Here is a 24,382-nt window from a genome sequence, read left to right on the forward strand (position 1 = left end):
TTCTGGTGCTTCAAAAGCAGGAAGTGCACTACAGCCCAGGGAATTCTGGGAAATGCATCCAAAACAAACAGGCTAGCCTAACGTTGGAGGGAGAAATGGCTCGTGTTCTTTTACCAAAGAAAAAGAGAAATCCTACAACCGCAAAATTCTGATGCCACTCCATTTTTGTTTACATTTTGTGGAGAAGGAAGTTGAACTCGGTGTCTTCTTCGGAAGTCTTTGTTGTTTCCCACAGTGATTCTTGGTGCAGAGCCACCACAGGCGAGGAGGGGAACAGGTTTCCAGAAGGTTTGGTTCGTTTGACACAGTTCAGTGTGAAAGCGAAATGCACCAACTTAAAATGCAACAAATGTTACAACTTTAGTTCCCAATCAAGATGAATCTTCCTGACTATGAGGTGTGGAAACACTCTTAATCCCATGAAGCATGTAAACAATTTAGAATTTCAAATATTAAAACAAAGAACGATGATCCTGAGGTTTTTGTTGCAAAGGAGTAAAAGCTTATTTTAATCTGAACAAAAAGTTCTTCTCCAACCTTATTTCAGTCCAGTTTAAAGCTGAACAAAGCAACAAAAGTAAATAAAAATTGGCTTTGCATTTACTCACTTCCCCACCACAGAGTTGACCTGAGTCCGTATTAGTCCCACGTATTGATCAATCTGCGCCTGTAAACAAACAGACCTGTTACAAGGCTGCACAAGTTTATCCAAACCGGGAACAAACCGAGATGTTTCTGCTCTTACCTGATGCTTTTCATAAACCACAGGCAAAGTGAACATGGACACCACAGCTGCAGAGGAGCACAAGGAGGAATAGTTAATATAGCCCATCAGATCTCAAACTGAGAAGTTAGAAGAAACTGTTTAAAGAGTGATGCACTTTTTTATCGTAAACGGATATAAACCAACAACAAACTGGATTTAAAAAAACCTGTTAACCTGTTAACGTCTTGCTTATGGTTCACGCAGAGATTCAGAACTTTTTTTTATTATCCAAAACTCAACTTTCTGGTGTTTTCAGCCTTTCATGTTTCAAGAAAAATATAAAAATAGTAACAAAATTAACATTCAAACTTATATGTGCATCCTTTAAAACATATTTATATAAAATTATGTCCTTAAAATGTCTTAAAATAAAACTATATATTATTCCCAGGTCTTAAATTTTGTCTCAACTTGAATATTTAATCTTGTATATTCAATGTAATATTTTACTTTTCTATCAGGCAGAATAATCTTAATTGTGTTGTGACTCGAGGCTACTGCTAACTAGCTGCTAATACACAGCTACTAGCTCTTTAGCGTCTATCAGGGATAAATGCAAGTTTATTTCCAGTTGGCTGAACGACGTTCAAGCATTTTTCTGTGACGATATCGGTCTTAAGTTTTATTCATAACGGTCTTGAAAAGTCTTAAATTTGAGTCTGTGAAACCTGTAGGAACTTTATGGCAAATAAGAAACGAGGAAGGAAAGATTGAGTGGAAGGAAGAAAAACACAATGAGGAAGTGAAGAGAGGAAACTGGGAAGAATGAGGGTAGGATGGAAGGACTTGAGAAAAAAGGAAGGATTGAAGGTCATGACAAGAGCAACAAGAATGAAAGGACAAATGAATGATGTAAGGAAATGAAAGGATACAAGTAGGGAAGCACACAAGGAGGGAAGGAAGGAGAAATTGATTATGCATATCATTAAAGTAAGGAGTGCTGGAAGAAGGAAAGGAAGGATGGAAGTAAAACAAATCTGAGAGAGAAAAGTGATACAACCAGGCAAAAAGGAAGTGAAGAAGGATGAAAGGACAGAAGAAAGAATACGAGAAAAGGAGGTGTTAATTCTTTATTCGATTAATCAGCAAAATAATCGATTTACCAATTAATTGTCAGAATAGTCAACAGCTAAGTTGATTAATTGTTGGAATAATCAATGACAAAAATAGCCCTACACAGAAGTAAAGACACAACATTTAGACTAAAGTCTAGAAATCTGCTTTCTTTTTCCAGACTTATCCAAACCTGGAAATACCTCAAACTAATCCCATAATCTCCCAAACTGCTCAGTAGATCAGTTTAAATGTTGCAGTTAATCACGTGTTAAAGGAACTACCATCATTTTCCCTGAATAATGTCAATAGAGGCATGAGAGAGAAAGCTGGTTTCAGAGTGGATTTCATCCTGATTAATCTAAAGGGAGTGTAATTTTGTAGAAAAGTCTTAAGTGGCTTAAACCAAACAAATGATGGTGAAAGACATCGTCATGCGAGTCATCATCAGTGCATCAGAGAGATGATCTCACCTAGGATGAGCAGCGTCAGGCCGTTGAAGAGTGCACCCACGTAGGTCAGCAGCCACATCAGAACTGCAAACTAAACACAGCCGCCTTCAAGCAAACATTTCATCTCAACAGCAATAAAATTAAAAGCAATGACACCGTTCAAACCTTCAAAGAATCCACCAGATCCTGAACGAGGAACAGCCTGCGGAGCTCCTTCATGCAGGTGTTGCTGTACAGCATTATCTTATCGGCGTATTTACTGATCTGGTCCTGAGACAGAGCGATCTCCATCTCCAGATAAGCCCTGGAAGCAAAATCATAAAATGTCTTTTTAGCCTCTGTGGAGTCAAAACGACACCCAGGCCGGCGATCGGTCCCCTCACTTGAAAGGATGCCCCTCATCGGTTTTCTGCACAGCCTGCAGCACCGACTTGTAGATCCTGAAGCTGATGGTGGCGGAGAGCGCCGCCAGAGCCAGGTAGGCGCCGACACTGACCACGCTGAACTGGGTCAGAGAGAACAGGAGCAGCAGGACGCTGCTGAACACGGCGCCGGACTGCTTCACGTTCCTCCAGTAGAGGAGGTCGATTGCTAAGGAGGAAGCACACATTAAGGAGGTCAGTCAGGATCCACAACCACAAATTACTGGGAATGAGCCTGTTAAACGGGCAGGCTCCGCTGTGAGCTGCACAGATCATATTTGGGTCAAACCACTGGAAGCCGTTGATAGCCCAGCATCCTCAGGGAGCTGCAGCTTGACCCAGCTTCAACAAGATGGCGCAAAGGTTTCATTCATTTCTACATCTAACAGGGTGTCCAGGGTTCCCTAAAATGCCTCAAATTCATTACATTCTTCCTTGGACAGGTCTTGATGGGTCTATGGGCGATACAAAACACGTTCAATACATTTTTTGACGACGAGATTTTAGTCTGGTCAGTTCTGCCTATTCTGAGCTGTTTTAGGGCGTCTTGTCTCTTTAAATCTAAAGAAGCTGCAGCTGGCCACGCCCACCAACTCAGCACTTACACGTGAAAATGGCTGCAACAAATGTGCAATTATACAATTATACATATTTGAAAAGCAGAAGTGGCGCCTCCTGCACAACCAAAAAGAATGTAGTAAGTGGTTTCTGGACGGTAAGTCAACAGGATATTTATCTTTTCCAGCAGCCATTGTACAGATGTTTTTAGAAGCAGTTGAAACCCGAATGGAAGTACAAACATGCAAAATATGTATTATGCGTAATAGGGTCCCTTTAAATTTATTTAAAAAATGTATAAGCTGACCTTAAATATGTTAATCACAGGTCTTGAATGTTGTGGAATGAGTATTTAATCATATATTCCATGTAGTTAATTTTTCTCATGGAACTTTTCTGTCAGGCAAAAGATCGAGTCACCTTTGGACATCTTCATTGTGTTCTGTGACGCTAACTAGCTAATAGTTTTTCAGTATCTATCATGGATAAATGCAAATTTATCGCCAGTTCTGTGGATATAAATTTCACTGGTAGCAATTTTAAAAAGTCTTAAACGCGAGTTGATGAAACCTACAGAAATCCTGTTGTGGTAAATAAGAAACAATGGAAAGATGAGAGTACAAAAGAAGGAAAGGAAAGGAGGATGAGAGGAAATGGAAAGAAGGATGTAATTTTATTTCCTTGAGGAACTTTTCACCAACATTCAGACATCTTTATTGTGTTCTGTGACTAACTGCTAACGTACCATAGCTAGCTTCGTTTACGTATATCGTCGGTAAATGCAGATTTATCACCAGTTGGCTGGACGAAGTTCATACATTAATTTGTAAACATAGATCTTAAAATCCAGTCGTAATGGTCTTAAAATGTCTTGAGTTGGTGAAACCTTGGCTAAGTGAGCCTCTGCAGGAGATGATTACTGGCTGTAACCTGCTGAGATGGATTCATGTTGGTTGGTTTCTGGATCACCTGGTCTGGTCTCATGCATACATATGCATACATGCAACGATGGCTCTGCTGCTCCCAGGACTGTTAATGATTAACCTGCAGGTCTGGGAAGCAGCAGCAGAAATAACAGCACAATCAGCAGATCGTTGATAACGGCTCGCCGCGACCCGGAGCCACAGCGGTCCGAAGTGAGGGATGACGAGGCATCAGCGCCGCCGCTTCGCTTTGTAACGATAAACAGACACAATGTGGCGTCTGCAGGCAGCTGTTCTTCCTGCAGTGCCATCTTTGGGTGCTGGGGCCTGAAATTCAAAGCTACTGCCAAAGATGAAGAAGAAGACGTGGTAACTGGGGATTAGCTCAGTGTAGCGTTACAGCTTCTGTGAATCCAGGCCTGTTTCAGTTCAACCAGGGTTCACAATGCGTCCTTTGGCAAGCCAGGGAGAGGCGCCAACTTCTTCTGGAGTTTAATATCAGAGATGAACGGAGGTTTGCTGCTTCTGCCTCCTGAGTCTCTCTCTGCTTGCCTTCATGTCCGCTCTAATTTTAGCTGAAGAGCTGTGAGCAGCATAGTGATGACGGCCATCTTTACTCTCCGCTAAAAGGCGTCTGTGGAAGCCAGAAAGGCTGGCTGGAGCTGCACGGCAACGCGGCTCTGTCCGGGTTTTAAATAATCTGCTGCTGCTGCTGTGGCACGTGAAGCGATCCGATGGACAGCTGAGCCATTCAGCATCAACTGCTGCTGCACAAGCACCTCTGACCAACTGGGCAGAGAATTGAATGGAGATGCTCTGTCACAGTCACACACAGGCACAGAGTAAATAATCACACACGCCAACATGAACGTGAACATTACCGACGCTGCAGGGAGAAACTCGGTGACTGAAAAGCTTTTTCTGTATCAGAAGTGAGTACTGACCTGCGGCTCCCATGGCTGAACAAGGAAAGAGGCAGCTGCTTTATTCACGGACAAAAGAAGAGCACTGGAGGCGGGAGGCGGCCCCCCCCTGTACACGGCAGGGGAGGGGTGCCGGCACCGCCAGCCAATCAGGATTCAGCTGAGCAGGGAGGGGAGGGGGGGATGTGGACGGGGCGCGGCTGGTCCACAAACAGATCCCGACTCTGAGGTCTTCCACCAAAACTCAAGTCGCCGATTGAAACCAACAGCTGCACAGCTCCTTTCAAACTAGCAGGGGATCCGCCTGATGCAGTTACCATAGTAACCGTGATCCATTTTTCTCCCCACCGAGATGAGGAGAGAGAGAGAGCGTTCTTCTGGGATTCATGTCGCTCTGAACGTGGAGAACTGGCCACTCCAAACCCAAACGGCACAGAAACGCAAATGCAGTCAAATAAAACGACCAAGCTACTCTGGAGGTTATAGTAACCCAATAAAGCTAAAAATAATGTCCTTAAGATGGTTTTCTGAGAAAATAACTCCGACTCGTACATTATTCAAACCAAAACCTCGTCTTTTAATCATCTTGTTGGTAATAGAGCTGAAACGATTAATCGTTCTCTATCGATTAATCAACTAATTTAGTAATCAATTAATTGTTACGTAGTTTACATGCAAAAAAGGGACAATTCCTGATGGAAGAACACACTCAGCCAAAACTGTACAAAAATAAATACTGTACATTTTGCATTTACAATAATATCTATTTTTCTATCCAGTTATTTGTAATTGATACAATAATCAATATATCAGCCCTACACTGTATTAAGTCAAGCAGAAAGGGCTGAATTATTGTTTTAGCTGCAGATGCATCCTTTGCTACAAATGATTGAACGCACACATACATTTTAGGTAATCAAATGTTTATTTTCTTATTTTAAAAAAAGATTTGAATGGCTTATATGCATCTTTTAATGTATTTTTACTACTGTATAAAAAGGCTTAAGTGGTTAAATGAAAAATCAGCTAAATGTGCCAATTTGTAATCCAATAATTAGATGAAATAACCAATTTATTTGAATAGTTGTTAGCTAGAACCCTACATTCAAGTAAATCCATTTAACTCTAGTTTAACACTTTTACTGTAATCCTTCAAAGATAATTATATCATTTGTTCCCAGATTATACTTCTGTCTAGTCTTATATGTTTTGACTGTTGGACTGCTTGCAGTGCAATGACAGTAAATCTGATTTAATCTTAAAATGGGCAAAACCTAAAGATTTTCTGATAAAATAACCTAAACCCATCTATTATTCAAACTAAAATCTCACATTATGATCATTTTGATCAACTTTAGGATTTCCAGAAATGAATTTCCCTGAAAGTTTCTGTTTAGTCCAGAGAATCGGATGGAAATATGGGATAAAATGTGTAAATAACTAAATTTACATTATTTAATCTGCAGGAACTCGCTGAAAGTTGTCCTTATCAGAAAAATGAGCCGTTAAAGTCTGACTTCAGAGGCCGAACCAGAGTGGCCTGGTGAGCTCAACTCTCACTCTGAGCTAAAACCAGATGAAACCGTTAACACAGCTGACAATAAAATCATCCTGCCCCACCTTCCCCGGTTCTGTAGTGAAACTAGTTTAGCCTGACCTAATTAAACCACCAAACGACTTCCCTGTGGCCTCAAACGAGCCAGACGGAGAGAAGACATGAAAAAACACTGGGACCGCCTCATCTGAGCAGAAATGTGTCTGAATTTACAGTCAGTTAGAGGCTTTTTGCTTTACAGATGACCCGCTATAATTCCTTTAACAGGTTGGGATGGGTGTCCAAAGTTGGTCCTCGAGGGCCGGCATCCTGCATGTTTTAGTTTTCTCCCTAGTGGTAGCAACAACCTCCTCAGCAAGTCAATGTTCTCCTCAGGCCTTCTAACGAGCCATCATTTGATGCAGGTGTGCTAAACCAGGGAGAACTGAAACATGCAGGATGCCGGCCCTTCAGGACCGACTTTGGACACCCCTGGCCTAAACAAATCATGTTGGTTTCGTAGATAATGAAATTTTAGTCTTTATTCGTTTCAGAATTAGCTGTTTTAAAGTGTCTTGTCACTTTAAATCCAAATAAGTAACTGCTGGCCATGCCCCCACAAGTCAACTTTTACACTTTGAAAAGCATTGGAAGAGCCTCCTGCACAACCAACAAGAATGCAGCAAGAGGCTTATGAATAATAAGTCAACAACAAAAACACTTGTCTCTTCCAGCAGCCATTGTACAGCACATACAGCGGTAAAACCATCTGACCAAACGTGCTGGTGCTCTGCTCGGGTTGCTAGGTAACGGGACTGGATTCGTCTGGGGTTGCTAGTTAACAGGACTGGGTTCAGCTGGGGTTGCTAGGTAACAGGACTGGGTTCACTCCGGTTGCTAGGTAACAGAATGTGACTAGGAATGGCAACAAAAACATGAACCTTTATCCATAAAACATCTGGATGTTTTTTTTAAGTGATTGGGCTTTTAGAAGCAGCAGAGACTCAAATGAAAGTATAAAAACGTGCAAAATGTAAATTTTCCAGAATAGGATCCGCTTTAAGATTATATGTCTGATGCCACAGAAGAAATGTTCAGCTGGAAGTTTTCAACATTTCTAGTTTTTGACATGAAGATGTAAACCTCCAGCTGTGGTTGTTGCCCTATTTAATTTCTTTAAAAAAAGACAAATAAATAAATACATAAAAAAGTATTAATCCTTGAGCTGGTTACAATATTAACACTATTAGTTTCTTTTCTTTTGGCCTTATGAAACTGAAATACTACTTTAAAAATGATTAAATGTTACTTGTTTGATTTTAGTAGCAGCAGAGTAATTTCTATTGGTTCACAGTAAAATCATTCAGTTCATGTTTTATATTAAATTATTAAATATCGTGAAACAATATCAGCCAATTCATGCTTTTGTGCAATATTTAGAAAACTACTACATTATTTGTTTCCTTTCGGCTTAGTTATAAAATGGAAATACCTGTAAATAAATGTTAACACGTGATTGAATATTAGTTGCGTTGTGTTAGATTGTGTCTTGAATAAATACTGTGAAGCTGCTTGCTGTATTTACATAATTGGGATTTAAATGTTATTTTCTGTCTTTTGAGTGACTCATTTTAAAGAAAATGTGTTAGAAATGAGTTATAATGTGTGCTGCTGCCGGATTTAAACTGTTTTTGTGTATAAAACATGAGGATTGTGGTTGTTGGACGTGTTCGTCTGACTCTGCTTGCTCGTTTATTGATGCTGAATCAGTCGTGTGCTCAGCAGGAAGGATGACTAAACAAAAACGCCGCAGCTTTAAAAAACGACTCCGACTCTGCGTGATTCAGAGGGAGAACATAAATCGAATCGATTCTTCTTCGCTCCCATCAGCGTCTATTTGGTGCGTCTTGCTTGCGGAGGTTTTGTCTTTAGGGATCCTTAACTCTTGAAATAACTCGACGGCATGAAGCCAGATTGTGCCGCCGCCGTAGCACAATGAATGCGTTATTCTGAGCTGAGCACTGTGCTGAAAGCGCCGCCATTTTCTCTCTGTTCGGCGGAAACGCTCCCCCGCCGGACGCTCTGCGGGCCGCTGTGGTGGCCTACGATATGGGGCTGATGTAATCAGGATGGGTGTGGCCTGGTTACCATGGAGACAGTCTATCAGCACCATCCGACGGTCTGGCACTCGTTTCGCCCCCCCAAAGCAAAGAGGAAAAAAACGGGAGCATATGAGAACGGCCGCCCAGCGCAGCGGGGAGGGTGTCAACAATCGGTACCAGCATGCACCCAAACCAGATGGAGAAATTTTCCACCGCCGCCTTTGTTTCCTCTGGTTGCAGATACGAACTAAGGGTGTGTTCCATACAAAAATAAAGGAGCAAAACTTCACTATCAGAAGCCAAACGCGTGCATGCATGAAACGGAGCGACATGCAAACCGGCTGTAAAAACACAGAAACGCGTCAGTACCCTGGCCCTTCCAGCTGCTCCACGAGCACTCCTTCCTCGTCATGTCTGCAGAAGCCTGCATGCTGCTGGTCCCTCCGTCGCTTTGTCTCTTCGCGCTTTCCTCTTCGGCTGGAGCGGCTCAGTCGGTCATCACACGGAGAGGCATGAATGGTGGGAAGGATGCGGTGAGAGAGAGAGAGGCTGAGGACGGGAGGGAGGGAGGAGAGGTTTCCAAGGTGCTGCCAATCCTCGGAGCACAAAGACTGATGCTGTGGAGCGCCGCGTACGTGTGTGTCGGTGTGTTTGTGGGGGAGCGGGAGGGAGGAGCAGCAGGCGATGGAGAGGGAGGGGGGCACGTTGTAAACAGCACAGCATCAAATCTGCTGCAGCAAACCGTCCATGCAATGATTTAAAGCCCCGGGGGGGAAGAGGGTGGCTGCAGTGGACGCTCTTTTGTCTCGTAAAGAAATGTTTCAGTGGAAAAAAAAAAACACCATGTTTCTAACACTGGCACCAAAACATGCCTCCATGTTGAGGAGGCTCATTCAGACTGCAACTACAGATTACTTTAGGAATCAGTTACTGTGACGATTAATCGATTGAAAAAAAAAAGAAACTGGCACATTTTTGAGATTTTTTAAAAAAGATTTAAATGCCTATATAATTACCAGTATCCAACATAAAGGGATAGAACTATCGATTATTTTTGCCGATTAATCATTTAATTGGATAAAAACTGGCACATTTTGCAGATTTTTCATTTAGTTGCTTGTCTATTTTAATAATATTAGAAATAATTATTTCAAATAAATTTCTATTTTTAAAGATTTATAAAAGCCTATATTACCAATGTCTCATAATTTTTAGGGATGTAACTAACGATGATTTTAGTTGGCGATTAATCAGATAAAAATAAAAAGACCCATTTTACAGATTTCTCATTTAACCTCTAAAGCCCTATTGACAAAATATTAGGAATACATATTCTCATAAACAGATTTCTTTTCTAAAAACTTAAAAGTCTGTTTTATCAGCGCCTCACATATTTGTAAATCCATTCAGCATAATTTTTAGGGTCGAAACTAAAGATTGTTGTAGTTGGTGATTAATCGATTAATCGGATAAAAAAAATAGGCACATTCTACAGATTTTTTATGTTTTTATACAATTGGAAACGCATTAAAAATGCCAATAAACAAATAATTAAAATTATTTTTAAATAAAAGTATTTCATTGTCTGAAATGAAGTAACATTTGATTATTTATAGCAAAGAATCTGGAGCTAAAAAATACTTCTAACGTGAAACGTTCAGCCCTTCCTGCTCGAGTTTACGCCAATAGATACAGGCTAATATGTTGATTATTTTTTGGATTATTCGATTAATTATTGAATAAAACTTTTCCACTTAAGGAATTCTGGGTAGAACATATATGCAGACAATATAAATGCTAAGTGTTCATATATGTTTGTACAGTTTTGTCGAATTACTGTTATGTTATTTCATCAAATGGCCTTTTTTTGAGTCTTTGCACTCCAGTTAATGATTAATCAATTACTAAATTAGTTTATGGTTATTTCAATAATCATTTCATCACGATTAATCTGATTAACCATGCCTAATTCGCAGCGTATTTATTGGTGTATCACAACATTTCCCACATGCAGTGAAAGCTGGAAAAGCCTCCTGACAGTCTGCTGTCACATGGCTCAGCAGACGGGATGGAAACGTGTTTCATGAAGAGAGCATGGCCAACATCCAGCTCTCTTATTTATATAAAGATTGCAGTTGCTATAAATTCCTCCTTCTTTTTTCATTATGTCTGGGTTGTAATGGAGGCGCAGCTCTTAATAATTCATGGTAAAGACGGAACATTTCTGCACGCCGCTCAGCTGTTTGTGCTTCTCCTCCTCGGACCACATTTGGATTGCAAATGGAGCGCTAAAAAGGAAAAGCAAAAGACAAGTTCGCAGCTGAGAGCGATATCAGCGACATCCTGGTTTGCTTTAACGCTCGTTTCAGAGTGAATCGGTGCCGTTTTCGAGGTCCAGTCCTCCCCTCCCCTGCAGACTGCCACACCTCACACCTTCTGCTTTCTGCAGCCTCATTTGCCTCCATGCCAACACCAACCAGGAGCAAAGGCAGCGGCTCACACTGAGCATGCTCCAACCTCACTGTTGCTATAGCAGCTGGTGGGGAAGTGCTCTGACCGATGACATAAATATCTGATGATCTCCAACAAAGCTGCGCTGCTCCCTCTAGTGGTGCAGAAATTAATTGACATGACCTGTTTTTGTGTGTGTGTGTGTGTGATTCCAGAACCTTCTTTCAGTCTGATCAAAACAAAACAGGACTGCACGACCGTTCATTCATGCAAAACTCATAAATGTTTACATGAAAACCTACATTATGTTTGATTAGAGGCAGAAAAATGTCTGAACAGTCGGACTTGAAGGGAAGATGCAACAGAAACCTGACCCAGTTTTAACATCAAATAATTATGGAGTCAGAACATCCAACACCAATATTAAAACACCATTACCTGCTCGTCTTTTTAATAACAATAATGAGGTAAAACATGAAAATAAAAGCATTATCCCAGTGGGGGTGGAGAATGTGGACTTAAAGTTTTATCACAATATTTTGTGATAAAACTAGTGACCATAAGAACTATTTATTCTTAGTTTTTATGGTAACTGAATGACTGTGTCTCACAATTATAACCCCACAAACACAAATAATGCTGTAATAAGCTTCTTTAGGAAACCAGTTACATTATTTGTATCACTAAACTGTAACTGTATTTTCAAACTCATTTGTATTTATTGATGCTTTAATTTAACAAAAATATAAAAAACGTACCAGAAAGGACAGTTTTGATGTGTTTTAAACATTATTGGTTGAAATTTAAATAGAAATTCTTACAATAAATGATAAATGATTCAATAAATTCCCCTTAAATTCCACCAGGGGGCAGCATATGCAAACCGAGTGCAGCAGCAGTTTCCTCCCACTCAGAGGAACGTCCAAGTATTTTTATATGTCAGACGTCACAGTTCATACACTGCAAAAACACAAAGTATTTTAGTCTAGTTTATAGTGAAATAAGACAAAACTAATGTATACTTTTCCAGCAAGATACAGGAGCTTTTTTTAAGTCAGGATTTCTTTAAAATTTGAGGAAACGTTTCTGTTTCACTGGTATTTTATGTCTGGCATATTATATCTCGATGAAAAGAGTTTAGTTTTGTCTTATTTTATGTATATTGATATTTTCACTGAAAACTGGACAAAGACTCTTATTTTTTATATCTTAGTACACTTGAAATGTTTTGCTTTAAGTAAAATAATCTGTCAATTGATTTAGTATGTCTTTTTCAATATTGAGGAATTATTTAAGCTCCTATTTCTTGCTGAAAAGTTACTTAAAAAGTAGTTTTCACTTATTCCATGTGATATTTCCAGTGAAAACTAGACCCAAAACTACTCAATATTTTGTTTTTGCAGTATAAGAGCTGCCTTTTATACTTGTTTGATTTTACTGAAAATATTTTGGTACTGTTGAAATAAAATGTTTTAAGTGAAATAATCTGCAGTGGAACCAGAGCTTTTATTCATCAATATTACGCAGTTATTGACTTAAAGAACCTCCTACGTCTTGCTGAAAAGTAACTTGTACATTAGTTTTGTCGTTGTAGACATTTGTGGTAGAAACTGGAGCAGAAGTGCTTGGTCAGTTGTTTTTACAGATGACCCGCCTGTGAACTGTGGATTTGAGTACCAACCTTTCTGCTTGCTGAATCCCTGCAGCAGCGCGGCGACAGCAGCTTTTCCCAGCTCTCCCTTGCCCTGCTGGGGCGGCGTGTCGCCCTGCTGGGGCTTTTCTGATCTCACCTCCGGAGGCACAGCGGCAGTCGGAGGCTTCGGCTTGCTGGGAGGATCCTCCTCTGCTCTTACGGGGCTCTTGGCCTTTTCGGCGGCCGGCGGCTGGACCGGCGCCGCCTCGGGGTGACTGCGGGGAGGGCTGGCGGCGTAGACCAGAGGGGACGGAGGGGCGGCGCCCTGCTTGGGGCCGCCGATGCCCTGCTCTCTCTTGGGGCTTTCCTCGGAGGCGGACTCGATGATGAGGTCGCTGTCGAGCTCTGCTTCCCGCTCCTCCCTCAGGATGCTGTAGGCTGCAGGCCCGGCAGCGAGGCCCGGCCCGGCCTTGGCCGCCGGGGCGTTGTCGAAGGGGTTGCTGGTCGCCTTGTTCTTCGGAGGCTCAGTAAATGGGTTGCTGCGCGGCTTGGGAGGCTCTTCGGAGACCAGCTCGATCTCCGAGTCTCCAGACTCGGCGCTGCTACCCTCGTGATCCCGGCTCCCGGGTTTCGGGCCCGTGTTGCTTCTGGAAGCTGCGGGCTTTCCAGATTCAACCTTGAACATGTCCTCAGAGTAAAACTGTTTCCCTGTTCACAGAGAAAGCAGAAAATAGAGTATAGATTAGAAGCAGAAAACTATCGGTGCACCAATTGCAGATTACTGACCATTAAAAAGCAGATTCTGCTCTACACCTACTTGTTGGTGAAGCGTTGGGCGTGGAGGCGGGGCTGTCGTCCTCTGGCTCAGACAGGGTTACCGTGGGAACGCCCTGCTGACCCACGCTCAGGACGTTTTCACGCTCCGACACGGCGACCGGCGGGGGCAGCTGCTGCGGCTCGGCTTTAGACGACCCGGTCAGGGTGATCTTCACCGGGCTGGCCGTCTGCGGGGTGCCGCCCAGGTTCCGGTAGGAGCGGTAGTCGTTCAGCTCCTCGTCAGATGGATCCTCCACGTAGGGGAAGGAGTGGGAGCCGAGTGCCGGACCCAGATTCTCCTCCTCCTCATCTTCCTCGTCTCCTCCGGGGTTGTTATCGATGTACCGCCCAACCAGGTCGAGGTCAGCGGAGGCCCGGCTGCCTTGGCGCTCCTCCCCATGGCTGATATCCATGTAGTTGTAGGATTCTGTCTTGTCGGAGCCCAGCAGGGACTTGGGGGTGTCGTCGGGGAAATAGGAAGCGGTTTTGGTTTTGGAGGTGAAGCTGTAAGCGTCGCCGGTGAAGTCGCCCAGGGCGTTGGACGGCTTCAGGTCGTCCGGCAGGTAGGAGGCCTGATTGGACATCAGGGAGGTGTACACGTCGCCGTCGTCATTCATGGGTTTCCTAAACAGGCCAGACATGGGATCACCTGCAGAAACGGGCAGAGGGAGTCAGGAGAAGAATGCAAACACTTAAAATCCACAAAGTCTTACCAAGTGTCTTTGGTCCAGTTGCTAGTGAAAATATCTTAAAACTAACTTACAAGTAACTTTCCAGGAAGTAATATGAGCTGTTTTAATAACTCCTTAAAGGTGACAGACATATTGTGCTTCCTTGAACGTCTTGATATAGGTCTATGGTCTATACAAAACATATTTATTACATTTTTTGCACAAAATCATTTTAACATTTTATTCTGCTCAGTTCTGCCCATTCTGAGCCAGGCCTCAGAGCCTCCTGTCACTTTAAATTCAAATAAGCTGCTGCTGGCGACGCCCTGCAACTCAACGTTTACAATCCCACATATAAATGGCTGCAAACAGATTCGCAATTATACAGCCGTACATCTTTGAAAAGCAAAAGTGGAGCCTTCTGCACAACCAACAAGAATGCAGCAAGTGGTTTCTGGATAAGTCAACAACAAAACATTTAGTCTCTTCAAGCAGCGCATACTGAAGTAAAAATGCTGGAGCTCAGCTTGGGTTGCTAGGAAACAGACTCTGCTAGGGTTGCTAAGTAACGGGCATTGTCTGCTGCCTCTGGGCAGGCACCGAAAAACATTAACAGACAGTCTTTTTTTTTTTAACTCAAACTCTTTTTTTAAAAGTAGTAGAAATCCAAATGGCAGTAAAAAAACATACAAAATATTAATTTTACATAACAGATCCACCTTTCATATTGATAAATAGGTTCTAGTTCCACACACTGATTATTTCAGTTCTACTAAGACACTTTCCCCTAGTTATTATTGAAATAATCAGCCAGTACTTATTCACCAATATAAAGCAATTGACTTAAAACAAGCTCCTTTTATCTTGCTGAAAAGTTACTTTTAGAACTAAACCAAAAATACTTGGTAAGATTTAGTGTTTTTACAGTGTTCTCTGGGTCAAAGCAGACAGAGTCCGATTAAAGAAACCGTTCAGTGAAACAAAGATGTGCTTCAGCTGCTGCTGCAGCCTGACTGACAGGCTGGGACTCGGTCACACTGCGTGTCTGGTTGTAGGCTTGCTCACACAGCGGCCGCTTGTGCCCAATAATGGACAAAGGAGGATTGTTTGGACTCCCAAAAAGCCACATCTCAACACAACTGCAGTCTGTCCCAAAAGCAGCCAGTGAAGGACTGACTGGAGCAGAAACCCACAGCGCTGCTTCATTTCAGACGGGGGAAATGAAGGGGGAACAGGAAGCAGGGTTTTGTTTTGTGTCGCATGACCTGCGTTTTTCCACCACATGTAGTCAGACGCATTCTTACACTGCAAAAACATAAAATGTTACCAGGCATCTTTGGTTTCTAGTGCAAATATCTTGGTACGCTTGAAATGAGACAAAACTAACTGTCAAGTAAGTTTTCAGCAAGAAACAAGTTCAATCTGGAGAGACTCAGACGGGCAAAGGGGAACAATTAAAAGATTTAATGACAGGAATGAATAACAGTTCTTTGGCGCTCGGACCCCGGCAGCTAATTTGAGCTGAGATTTGATGTGAACTCGATGAACATCCCGATAACTGATTAGGGATGCTCTCCCCCGGGGCCTGACACTGGTGGTGGTGGTGGTGGTCGGGAAAGGGTGCCATCCTAGAGCCAAAAGATGTGGGTGGAGAAGGGGAGGTGGTGGGTTGAACGCAGCTGGGAAGCGGCTGACGGCTTGGGTGTGGATCCTTTTATGCAAAGCCTGATTGCTGATTGAATGCGCCGGGTGAGGTCCAGCGCTGAGGTCGGAGATGAGCATGACGTCGATGGGCGAAYGAAGGGGGTGGAGTCTTCCAGCCTGAACTTCCGCTAAAGCTCCATTTTAAGTCAGTCACTTCTTAAGTTACTCCATGAGGGGAATAATCTGCCAATTAAACCTGCACTTTTTCATCAGCATTAAGGATTTATTTACTCAAAACAAGCATCCTGCTGAAAAGCTACTTTTGAGTTAGTTTATCTCGTTTCAAGTTTCAAACTAGACCAAGGATACCTGGTAATATTTTTTGTTTTTGCAGTGTTCAGTCAAACTGCAGACAGAAAGTGAAGCTCAGATTTCCATCTTGATGGGAAAAAAAATCAAGTCAGTATAAATATTGAAAATGGTTGAAACTGAGCGACTGGATTCCAGTTTGCTGTTTACGAGTCAAACGCAAAGTGAGCTTTGCTTCCTCTGGCCAGCGGCTGCTGCTATAAATAGGCCGGTTCTCCTGCTGGGCTGGATGTGGGGTTCTGGTGGGCCGGAGAGTAAAAACGGAGGGTCAGCTGTGGAGGACGCAGACTGATGGACAGGAGACCAAACGAGTCAGGACGTCCCGTCCCTTCGTTAGCTTCCTTTCTAAAGAGCCCCACCGCCCTTCGCTTCCCTTCTGCTGCTTCCTTCGTCATTAACAATACATCAGAACCGATGCGTAAACACGCCACGCCCGGGTCGGGACTCAACAGGAGGCGAAACGGGCTGGAACGCTTTGAAAGGAGAATATCTACAGCATCTCCCATCTGCAGAGCCTGTGAGCTGCTCGCCCTGAATGTCTGGTTAAAGTCAGAGACACTAGGAGGCGCTAGAGGCCCGACCCATTTTCCTCTGGACTAAAAAATCTGACATCTTGAAATCGTTGGTTTTCCATCCATCCATTTTTTCCTCACTTGTCCGGATTTAAGTATATAGTAGTGGTGGAGAGCTGCACAGATTCCTGGATTTAAAGGCCTATATATATCGATTAATCAATTCTGACGATTAATCAAAGAAAACATTTGTCACATTCTGCACATTTTTCATTTAAACATTTTTTTATAGAAAAAAATTCATGTTTTAGGGCATTCAAAATGGCCTAAAAGATGCCTACAAACAAACTGATTTTCAAAATGAGAAGATAAACATTTTATTATTTAAAATTATTATTAAAATTCTGCCATTTTTCCTTTGGACAGAAAAGTGCCCTTTTGAAATCTTTTTGTATGTATAGTGTGTAGCATATTTGTATGTAAAACCTTACGTTACCAATGCCACACAATTTATAAATAATTATTAGGGCTGCAACTAACAATTATTTTGATCAATTAATCGATTATTCTGATGATTAACTGGATAAAAAATTGGTAAATTCTACAGATTTTTCATCTAAGCCATTTTTATATTATGTTAGAAATGCATCAGGGGATGCCCATAAACTAACCAGTTCCTTTTTAAATAAGAAAATAAACATGTTATTGCCTAAAATTCAATAACACGACATTCCTTTAGTGAACGATTAATTATTTGTAGAAAAAGATGCACCTGCAGCTAAAAAATACTTTAAACATCAACATGTGAAAAGCTCAGTGCTTTCTGCTCGACTACAATGTAGGGCTGATTTATTGATTATCTTTGGATTAATCAGTTAATGAATGGATAACAAAAGGTCATTAATAGATTTCTTGTGCAGAATTTGAACCAGGTGAAGCTAAAACTGCCACTTGAATTTTGGGTCAAACAAGATTTTTTTTTTTAATCTTAAATGCAAAATGTATTTATTTTTTGCACAGTTTTGGCTTAATTACTGCTCTGAGAATGTTCTTACAGCAAATGACTTGTATTTGACTCTATAATCCTGTTGACGATTAATTGATTATTAAATTAGTTGACGATTATTTCAATAATCGATTAATCGTGATTAATCATTCCAGTCATAATAATTTAGTTGTCAGTTCTCTGGAATTGTAGTTGCTCTCATTAATCTTAACTCTGCAAGAATAATTTCTGTCATATTTTACATTAATATATACATGCAGAAGTCTGGATGATTCTTCTGAGCTGCTATAAATTTTACACTATTACGTCACAAGGTGCCCATTTTTGCCCCACTTGAGCTCTTGCCCCCCAAAATGTCCTTGCGCACCTCTGATCCTCTTATTCTCATCGGTCACCGCCCCGGCAGCAGTAGCATCATCATTGATTGTCTGTATATTTAAGTGCCGTGCAGCAGGAAGCACTCAGAGCCGCTACATGCTCAAAGACGGGTGACCTCTGGGAACGGCTCGTAATCCGATTGACCACAGGCGAACGCCCCTCCACCCACTTCTCATCAAACCTTTCCACGCTGCAGCGCGATAAACATCCCAGCAGTTGCATAAGGTCGCTCCAGCAGCTTAAAGCCTGCAGATATGTCACTAATGAATGCTTCAGTTGGACAAACTTGTTGCATATCGGGGGCATTTCGGTTCCCAAAAGGCTGAGATGAACGCTTCAGTGCAGTCGGATGGAACCGGGCTTGACAACGGGGGAATTGTGTTGTGATGCTGCGGCCGCTGAAGGGACGGGGCGGCTAGATAAATATGTCCGGGTGGAGGGGAAGTCCTTTTGTTGTCCTCTGCATGCAGTGCAGCTCTGAGCGTAATGCAGAGCGACAGGCTGTGCAAGGCCAAAGCAGAGGCTCCCAATTATCAGCCAACTGACTAAAAACAAGGCAGCCCAGATGATGCATGAAGGGCTGGAGCTCCAAAACAGGAAGGACGTACCAGGAAGAATGGGGCTGCAGCTAGCTGTTAGCTTACTAATCAATTATTCTGATGATTAAATAATTAATCGGATTTAAAAGTTGGCACATTCTATAGATTTTTCAAGATTTTTGCTACAATTCAGAACTAAGCGACACTGGGAAAATAATATTATGAGAATGAAGTTGAAATGATGAGAATCAAGATTACTAAAATAGTAAAATTAGCATTTTACTTCTCAAAAATATTACTTTATTCTCATTATCTCAACTTTATTCTGATGTTACGACTTTATTGTTATATCTTGACTTAATTCTCGAAATATGACTATTGCAAAATTACGAGTTGACAATTATTTCAGTAACTGATAAATCACGATTAATCGTTTCAGCTTTAATAAAGAGCCTTAAGTACAAACTGTTTGGTAGATCTGAGCAGATTCAGAACGAGATTTTGAGCTGCTTTCTTCTCTTATGCTTACATCAGAGACCAGTAAAGCGTTCGGCCATGTTTTCCCAGAAGCATATGTGACTCTGCGTCTCGGTGACGAACACGTTACTCTGTCCGTTGCCCTATCAGCTGTGGTGTTATCTTTCAGGAGTCTTCTTTCACAGTTTGACCTTGTGGAAAACAATCCATTCAGACACTTGCTGGGCTCTTCTTTCACAGCCATCTGTGCCTTTTGACGGTAAATCGTAATGTTTCTGGTGTTCTTCCAGGAGAGTTGAATGTGTGTTGAAAAAGCAAATATTTCTACATTCTGGATGGACGGCGTGACAGGAAACAGAGATACTGTAAAATATTTATACTGTTTTAATTTAGGGATGCAACAAATGATTATTTTCGTCATCGATTAATCGTTTGATTATTCTAACAATTGATTAATCGGATTTTTTTTTTTTTTACACATTTTCCAGATTTTTTATTTAATCACTTAAACCTTTTTTTAAACAATATTATCCAATTACAAATTTCAATTTCTCTCTTTGATAAAAACATTTTGTTGCTTTAAAAGCATTTTCATAGCATTCCTTTAGTGAATTAGAACCGGGTGAAGCTAAAACTTAACCTGTTTTTTTTGTTTGTTTTTTAATCGATTAATCATGATTAATTGTTTCAATCCTGGTTTAATTTTGTATGAACTGAGCTGTTTACGGCTACTTTGTATCTAATTGTAACATCAGGGACAAATACTAGGCTCTTTTTGTCAAACTTGTTTCTGACCATCAAGCAAATTATAATCTTAAAGATTTAAAAGAAGTTTTTAACTTCAGGGAAATTATGTAATATAAACAAAACCGCCACTATGAAAAAGTAATAACCCCCCCCCCCATTGTTAAATTATTAACTTCCCTCCAGGATTTCATGATTGTTTTTGTAATTTTTATTTTAGCAATCAGTCGCTGATTTGTGGTGCTAATATAAGAATATTTACAAGGAGCTTTGCAATATTTTTTCCTCATCAAACTCTTTACAAAATAAAAAAATATGTAGAAGCAGCACAATTAATTGTAACGGCACAAACAAATATTTATTCCTGAAGAAATGTTGCACAGTTGACTGACACCATATTTAATTTTATTTTTTAAATATGGACTGACTTTTTTAAAGCAATATCTTTAAATTAATAGCGGCCCAAACTATGTTTTTTGTAGCACTAACATTTGAGACCAACTTGTTTAATTTGAAGAAGGGAAAGGCCGACTTCACTTGAGTCCCAGGAAGTTTTGCTGATGCCAAACTACTTTTTATATGAAAAATAAACCTTAAACACTTTTGATTTGGTTCTCGAATACCAAAGATGATAAACACAGTGACCTGGTGCAAAAGAAAATCTGGAGAAATGGGGGTTTTCTCCAGAAAGATGAATGCATAAGAATCAGCAGGAACATCCTGAAATCTTTAAATGATGATTTTTTTTTCAGTCAAACATCAATAATTGATGTTTAATTTTAGTTTAAGAAAGACCCAATAAAACCACTTAAACTCTTCTCTGTTCTGTACTCGTTATTAATGCATTGATTGCTCCACTTTACAGCCGGTGAGCTCCTGAAGACGCGAGGAGCACAAAAGGGCCACTTTTTAAGCAGGAACAAAACTTCAGAGGTCGATAACGCAGCTGAGAGATTCAGGTGCTCTGCTGCATCGATTCAACAAAACAGGGACACGCAATTACAATGCCGTTTTCACCACTGAAAGCCATGCAGGACAAACGTTTTTCTCCACCAGCCTTTGTTGAAGATGAATCAGACGGAGAAAAATAAATAAATCAAAGCTAATCTAAAGCTGAATTTATGTGCTTTATTCTGTATTGATTGTGTTTTTCAACCTTGGAGAGGCTTTATGAATGAACAAAGAATAGGGGGAGGACTAAGACTGTCTGCAGATGTGTTTTCTGGGTCAGAACCGCATATTAAATGCGACTTTAAACCTACATTTCAGCAGAGATTAGGTAGGATATATGGAGGGTGGTGGAGTTTGCTCTTGCACAGAAGCAGTCTGATATTTCTGCTGCTGATGGTAGCTGCTCTGTAATCCCAGGAGGAGTTTGGCAGTAGTCTGCTCAGGGATTACAGAGACCTCAGCTCTGAAGAGTTGGACGTAAACATGGCATCAAGTTTCAGATAATGGCTTTTAAGGAGGTTATGTGGGATAATGCCTGAGATCAAATATATTTAAAAAATTATGACTCATATCTGGATGATACGGCGCCACAGAGCATTTTAAACTTCACTGCAAATGTGCAAAAATCCTTGGTTATGTATGTTTTAAAAAAAGAAGTGTGATTGCGGTATTTCCATTAAATAAGAAATACAGTTAAAATCATATGAATAACTATTAGTGTGATGAGTTTAAAAAAAAACATGCTCATGCCACTTCCTGTTGCTTTTTTAGTTTCCTGCTGTAGTAACATCCTGTTGTTGATCTCGAGACCCGTGATGTGAAAAAAGTGTCTCCATTGCAGTTTTGTGAAATACACTAATTTTGATACAGCAGAAAAGTCACATCATCGCAGTGTAAAAAGTTTTTAAAAAACGGGATTTAATTTTTTATTTTTTCCCAAAATTAATAAGCAAATGTCCAATGAGCAATTTTATGAAAGTGTTCCCGCATGCGCAGTAGAGGGAGCGATAACGTCACACATAGAGAGCGTGCGCAGTGTTTGCGGAAGTAAACATGGATGCTAACGGTGGAGCATATTTTATGATTTTGAAGTTGATGTCCGACCGGAGCCAGCACATTAACTTGTAACTTTAAAACTCATTAACGTCATGGTTGTTGTTTTTCTTCCCACTTTTACATATCAGGACGCAGAATAATGACGTTTATCGAGCATCAATGACGTTCAGGACCTGACGTTAGGATTCAGGTCACATTTGAAAAGATCGGATAGGTATCCGGTCTGGGTCGCATTCGGGGGGGAAAAATCCGAGCTGAGTTGTTCGGACTGTCGTGAAAAAATTATACAGGTCGCATTGAGGCGAAAAGAAAAGAAAAAAAAATCTGATTTGAGTCACTTGAGGCTACAGAGTGAAAGGAGCCTAAACTGTTACTTTACGTCTGTGTCTGAAAAGATCCCGCAACCCAGTTTCCCCTGAGGGGGAGAGGAGCAGCTCTCAACAAACGCACAGTGCGGTTTTATGCAGAGTTCTCTAAGTGCTTCCTCCATCTCAAACATGTGAAAACGGACTCAGGCAGACATGCAGGCCGCTCTATCCTGGTCAAAGACGATGCAAAGACGCGGGCTTAATCCACAGATCAGGCGCTGGATTACAGGAGATTTCTCGTGACTGATGGTGTTTGTCTCAGCAGAGTGTCGCACATTAGCTCAACATACATCACAGACGCCTAACAACGTGACATTTTGTACCTTTCACTCATGCAGAATTATTATTGCATTACTTTGCTGAAATGATCACAGACGGTCCTGTAATTGTGCAAATGCAACGTTTACAACTCTAAAGATGGTTTCAAACAGATGTAAGTCAATATGTGTCAAATAATCCTCCTGAAAGTGAATTATCCTTTTCCGCCAAGCTGGAACTCTGTAAGCTTTTGAAATCAAGCATGAATAAATCATGAGCAAGTATTCAATTTAATAGAGTGGTAAAACTTTATATAGGGATTTAATGTTGGGCTTAGATTATTTCAGTGCATGTTGGTAACCTTGACGGAGTTTATTTCAGGGTTATTTAGGAGCAATCTGACATATAAACAATACAGAGTTGAAAAGTGATGGTTATTAACACTTAAGTAATGAGAAGAAGAGGAAGAAAGACTAATAGGCTGACAAAAAATTAAAATACGACTTTTAAGGAAGTTTTGTTTTGGCCAGTATAAAATGTGTATACTCCGTTTGGGTTGTCTTGTTTTGTTTTACTGCAACTCTTGTTGTTCATCGTCTAACATTTAATTAGGGTGTCAATACTCTAATTTTCAAAATAAATCTACTTTATATCATGTTTGTTCAGTTGTAAAGCTCACTGAATAAAATAATTTATTATTTCAGAATTGATTGGATTTTAGGAGAAAAAATAAAATCTTTTGGAAATGGAGAAGATTTTAAATATTTGAACACAATAAAATCTTTATTCTCTACACACAGAAAGTAAACAAGTCTGTTTCATATTTACTTTTTCTTTAATGATGAACTGAATGTTAAATCTCCAATTAGAGAGCGGCAGTTTAAACACAAGACCAGCCACTTCCAGTACGTGACAAAACTGGAACACAATAGTTAAACCACTAAACGTGTATAAATATTAGCAGAAGCTAACACTAAATTGCTATATGCACAAAAAAATTGTTGAAGCTAACACTAAACACATAAAAATACTGCCATAAGCTAACAACTAAATACACAAAAATTACCAGAAGTTAACGCAAAACTATTAAACAAAAACAATTGGCAGAAGCTAATGCTAAACAAAGGGATAACGCTAACCATTAGGACATCTGTGTCACACGCCTTCATCTCCTTCCAGATGACGATTGGAGCGAGACTCACAAACAGCAGGTCTTTAGTTTATGGGTTTGCTTCATATTGTTACTATAAAGTTGTACAAATGACCAAAGTCAAAAACAGATAATGTGACATAAAGTTAATCCAAGTCATGAAAGTGGGTAACATTTTGTGGCAATAATTGGTTTTCGAGGCTCAAAAATGGCAGCCATCTTTAAAAATGACCATCATCCTGAAATTCAAGTATATGAAATATGAAAAATCTGAGAGATGAGCATACAAATTTTTAAGTTTGCGTCTGCTCTTGGAATATTTTTTACAGTGGTATGCTGCACTTTAAGGATCTGAGGAAAAGGTCCAGCCGACATGATGTAGCGCACATGAAGTCAGCACTATCTAAGGTAGATCACTGCTGCAAAGAGGATTTAGGACAGCCATTGATTGATTATCCAGAGATGCAGCATCAGACAGATAAGGCTGAGTGTCTTTTCTAGTGTCTAAATAAATAAATAAAATACCCAGGCTTTGAAATAATGCTTTAATGATGCTCTGTGTGGGGAGGCTGCTGGAACTATGTGGTGTTTCTAAAGATCAGAGGAAACTACAGCTGGTTAGGAGG

General features: G+C 40.7%; 1 protein-coding gene across 3 annotated transcripts in view; it reads right to left on the minus strand.

Moving 5' to 3' along the window:
* rtn1a (reticulon 1a) overlaps positions 1-24,382 on the minus strand; it is a 28,301-nt gene that overhangs the window by 1,425 nt on the left and 2,494 nt on the right. Inside the window, exons 2-8 of one of the 3 annotated variants that reach the window (XM_008400045.2) lie at positions 13,635-14,282; positions 12,866-13,525; positions 2,655-2,862; positions 2,437-2,575; positions 2,293-2,362; positions 746-792; positions 609-667 (exon numbers count right to left, since the gene is read on the minus strand). In XM_008400045.2, coding sequence (XP_008398267.1) covers positions 609-667; positions 746-792; positions 2,293-2,362; positions 2,437-2,575; positions 2,655-2,862; positions 12,866-13,525; positions 13,635-14,282 — 1,831 coding nt within the window. Of the gene's footprint in view, positions 1-608; positions 668-745; positions 793-2,292; positions 2,363-2,436; positions 2,576-2,654; positions 2,863-5,118; positions 5,263-9,102; positions 9,401-12,865; positions 13,526-13,634; positions 14,283-24,382 lie in introns of those variants that run through there. The other 2 variants (XM_008400046.2, XM_008400047.2) reach the window with 2 other exon arrangements.

This window comes from Poecilia reticulata, linkage group LG22, assembly GCF_000633615.1.
Source record: "Poecilia reticulata strain Guanapo linkage group LG22, Guppy_female_1.0+MT, whole genome shotgun sequence".
Taxonomy (NCBI): domain Eukaryota; kingdom Metazoa; phylum Chordata; class Actinopteri; order Cyprinodontiformes; family Poeciliidae; genus Poecilia; species Poecilia reticulata.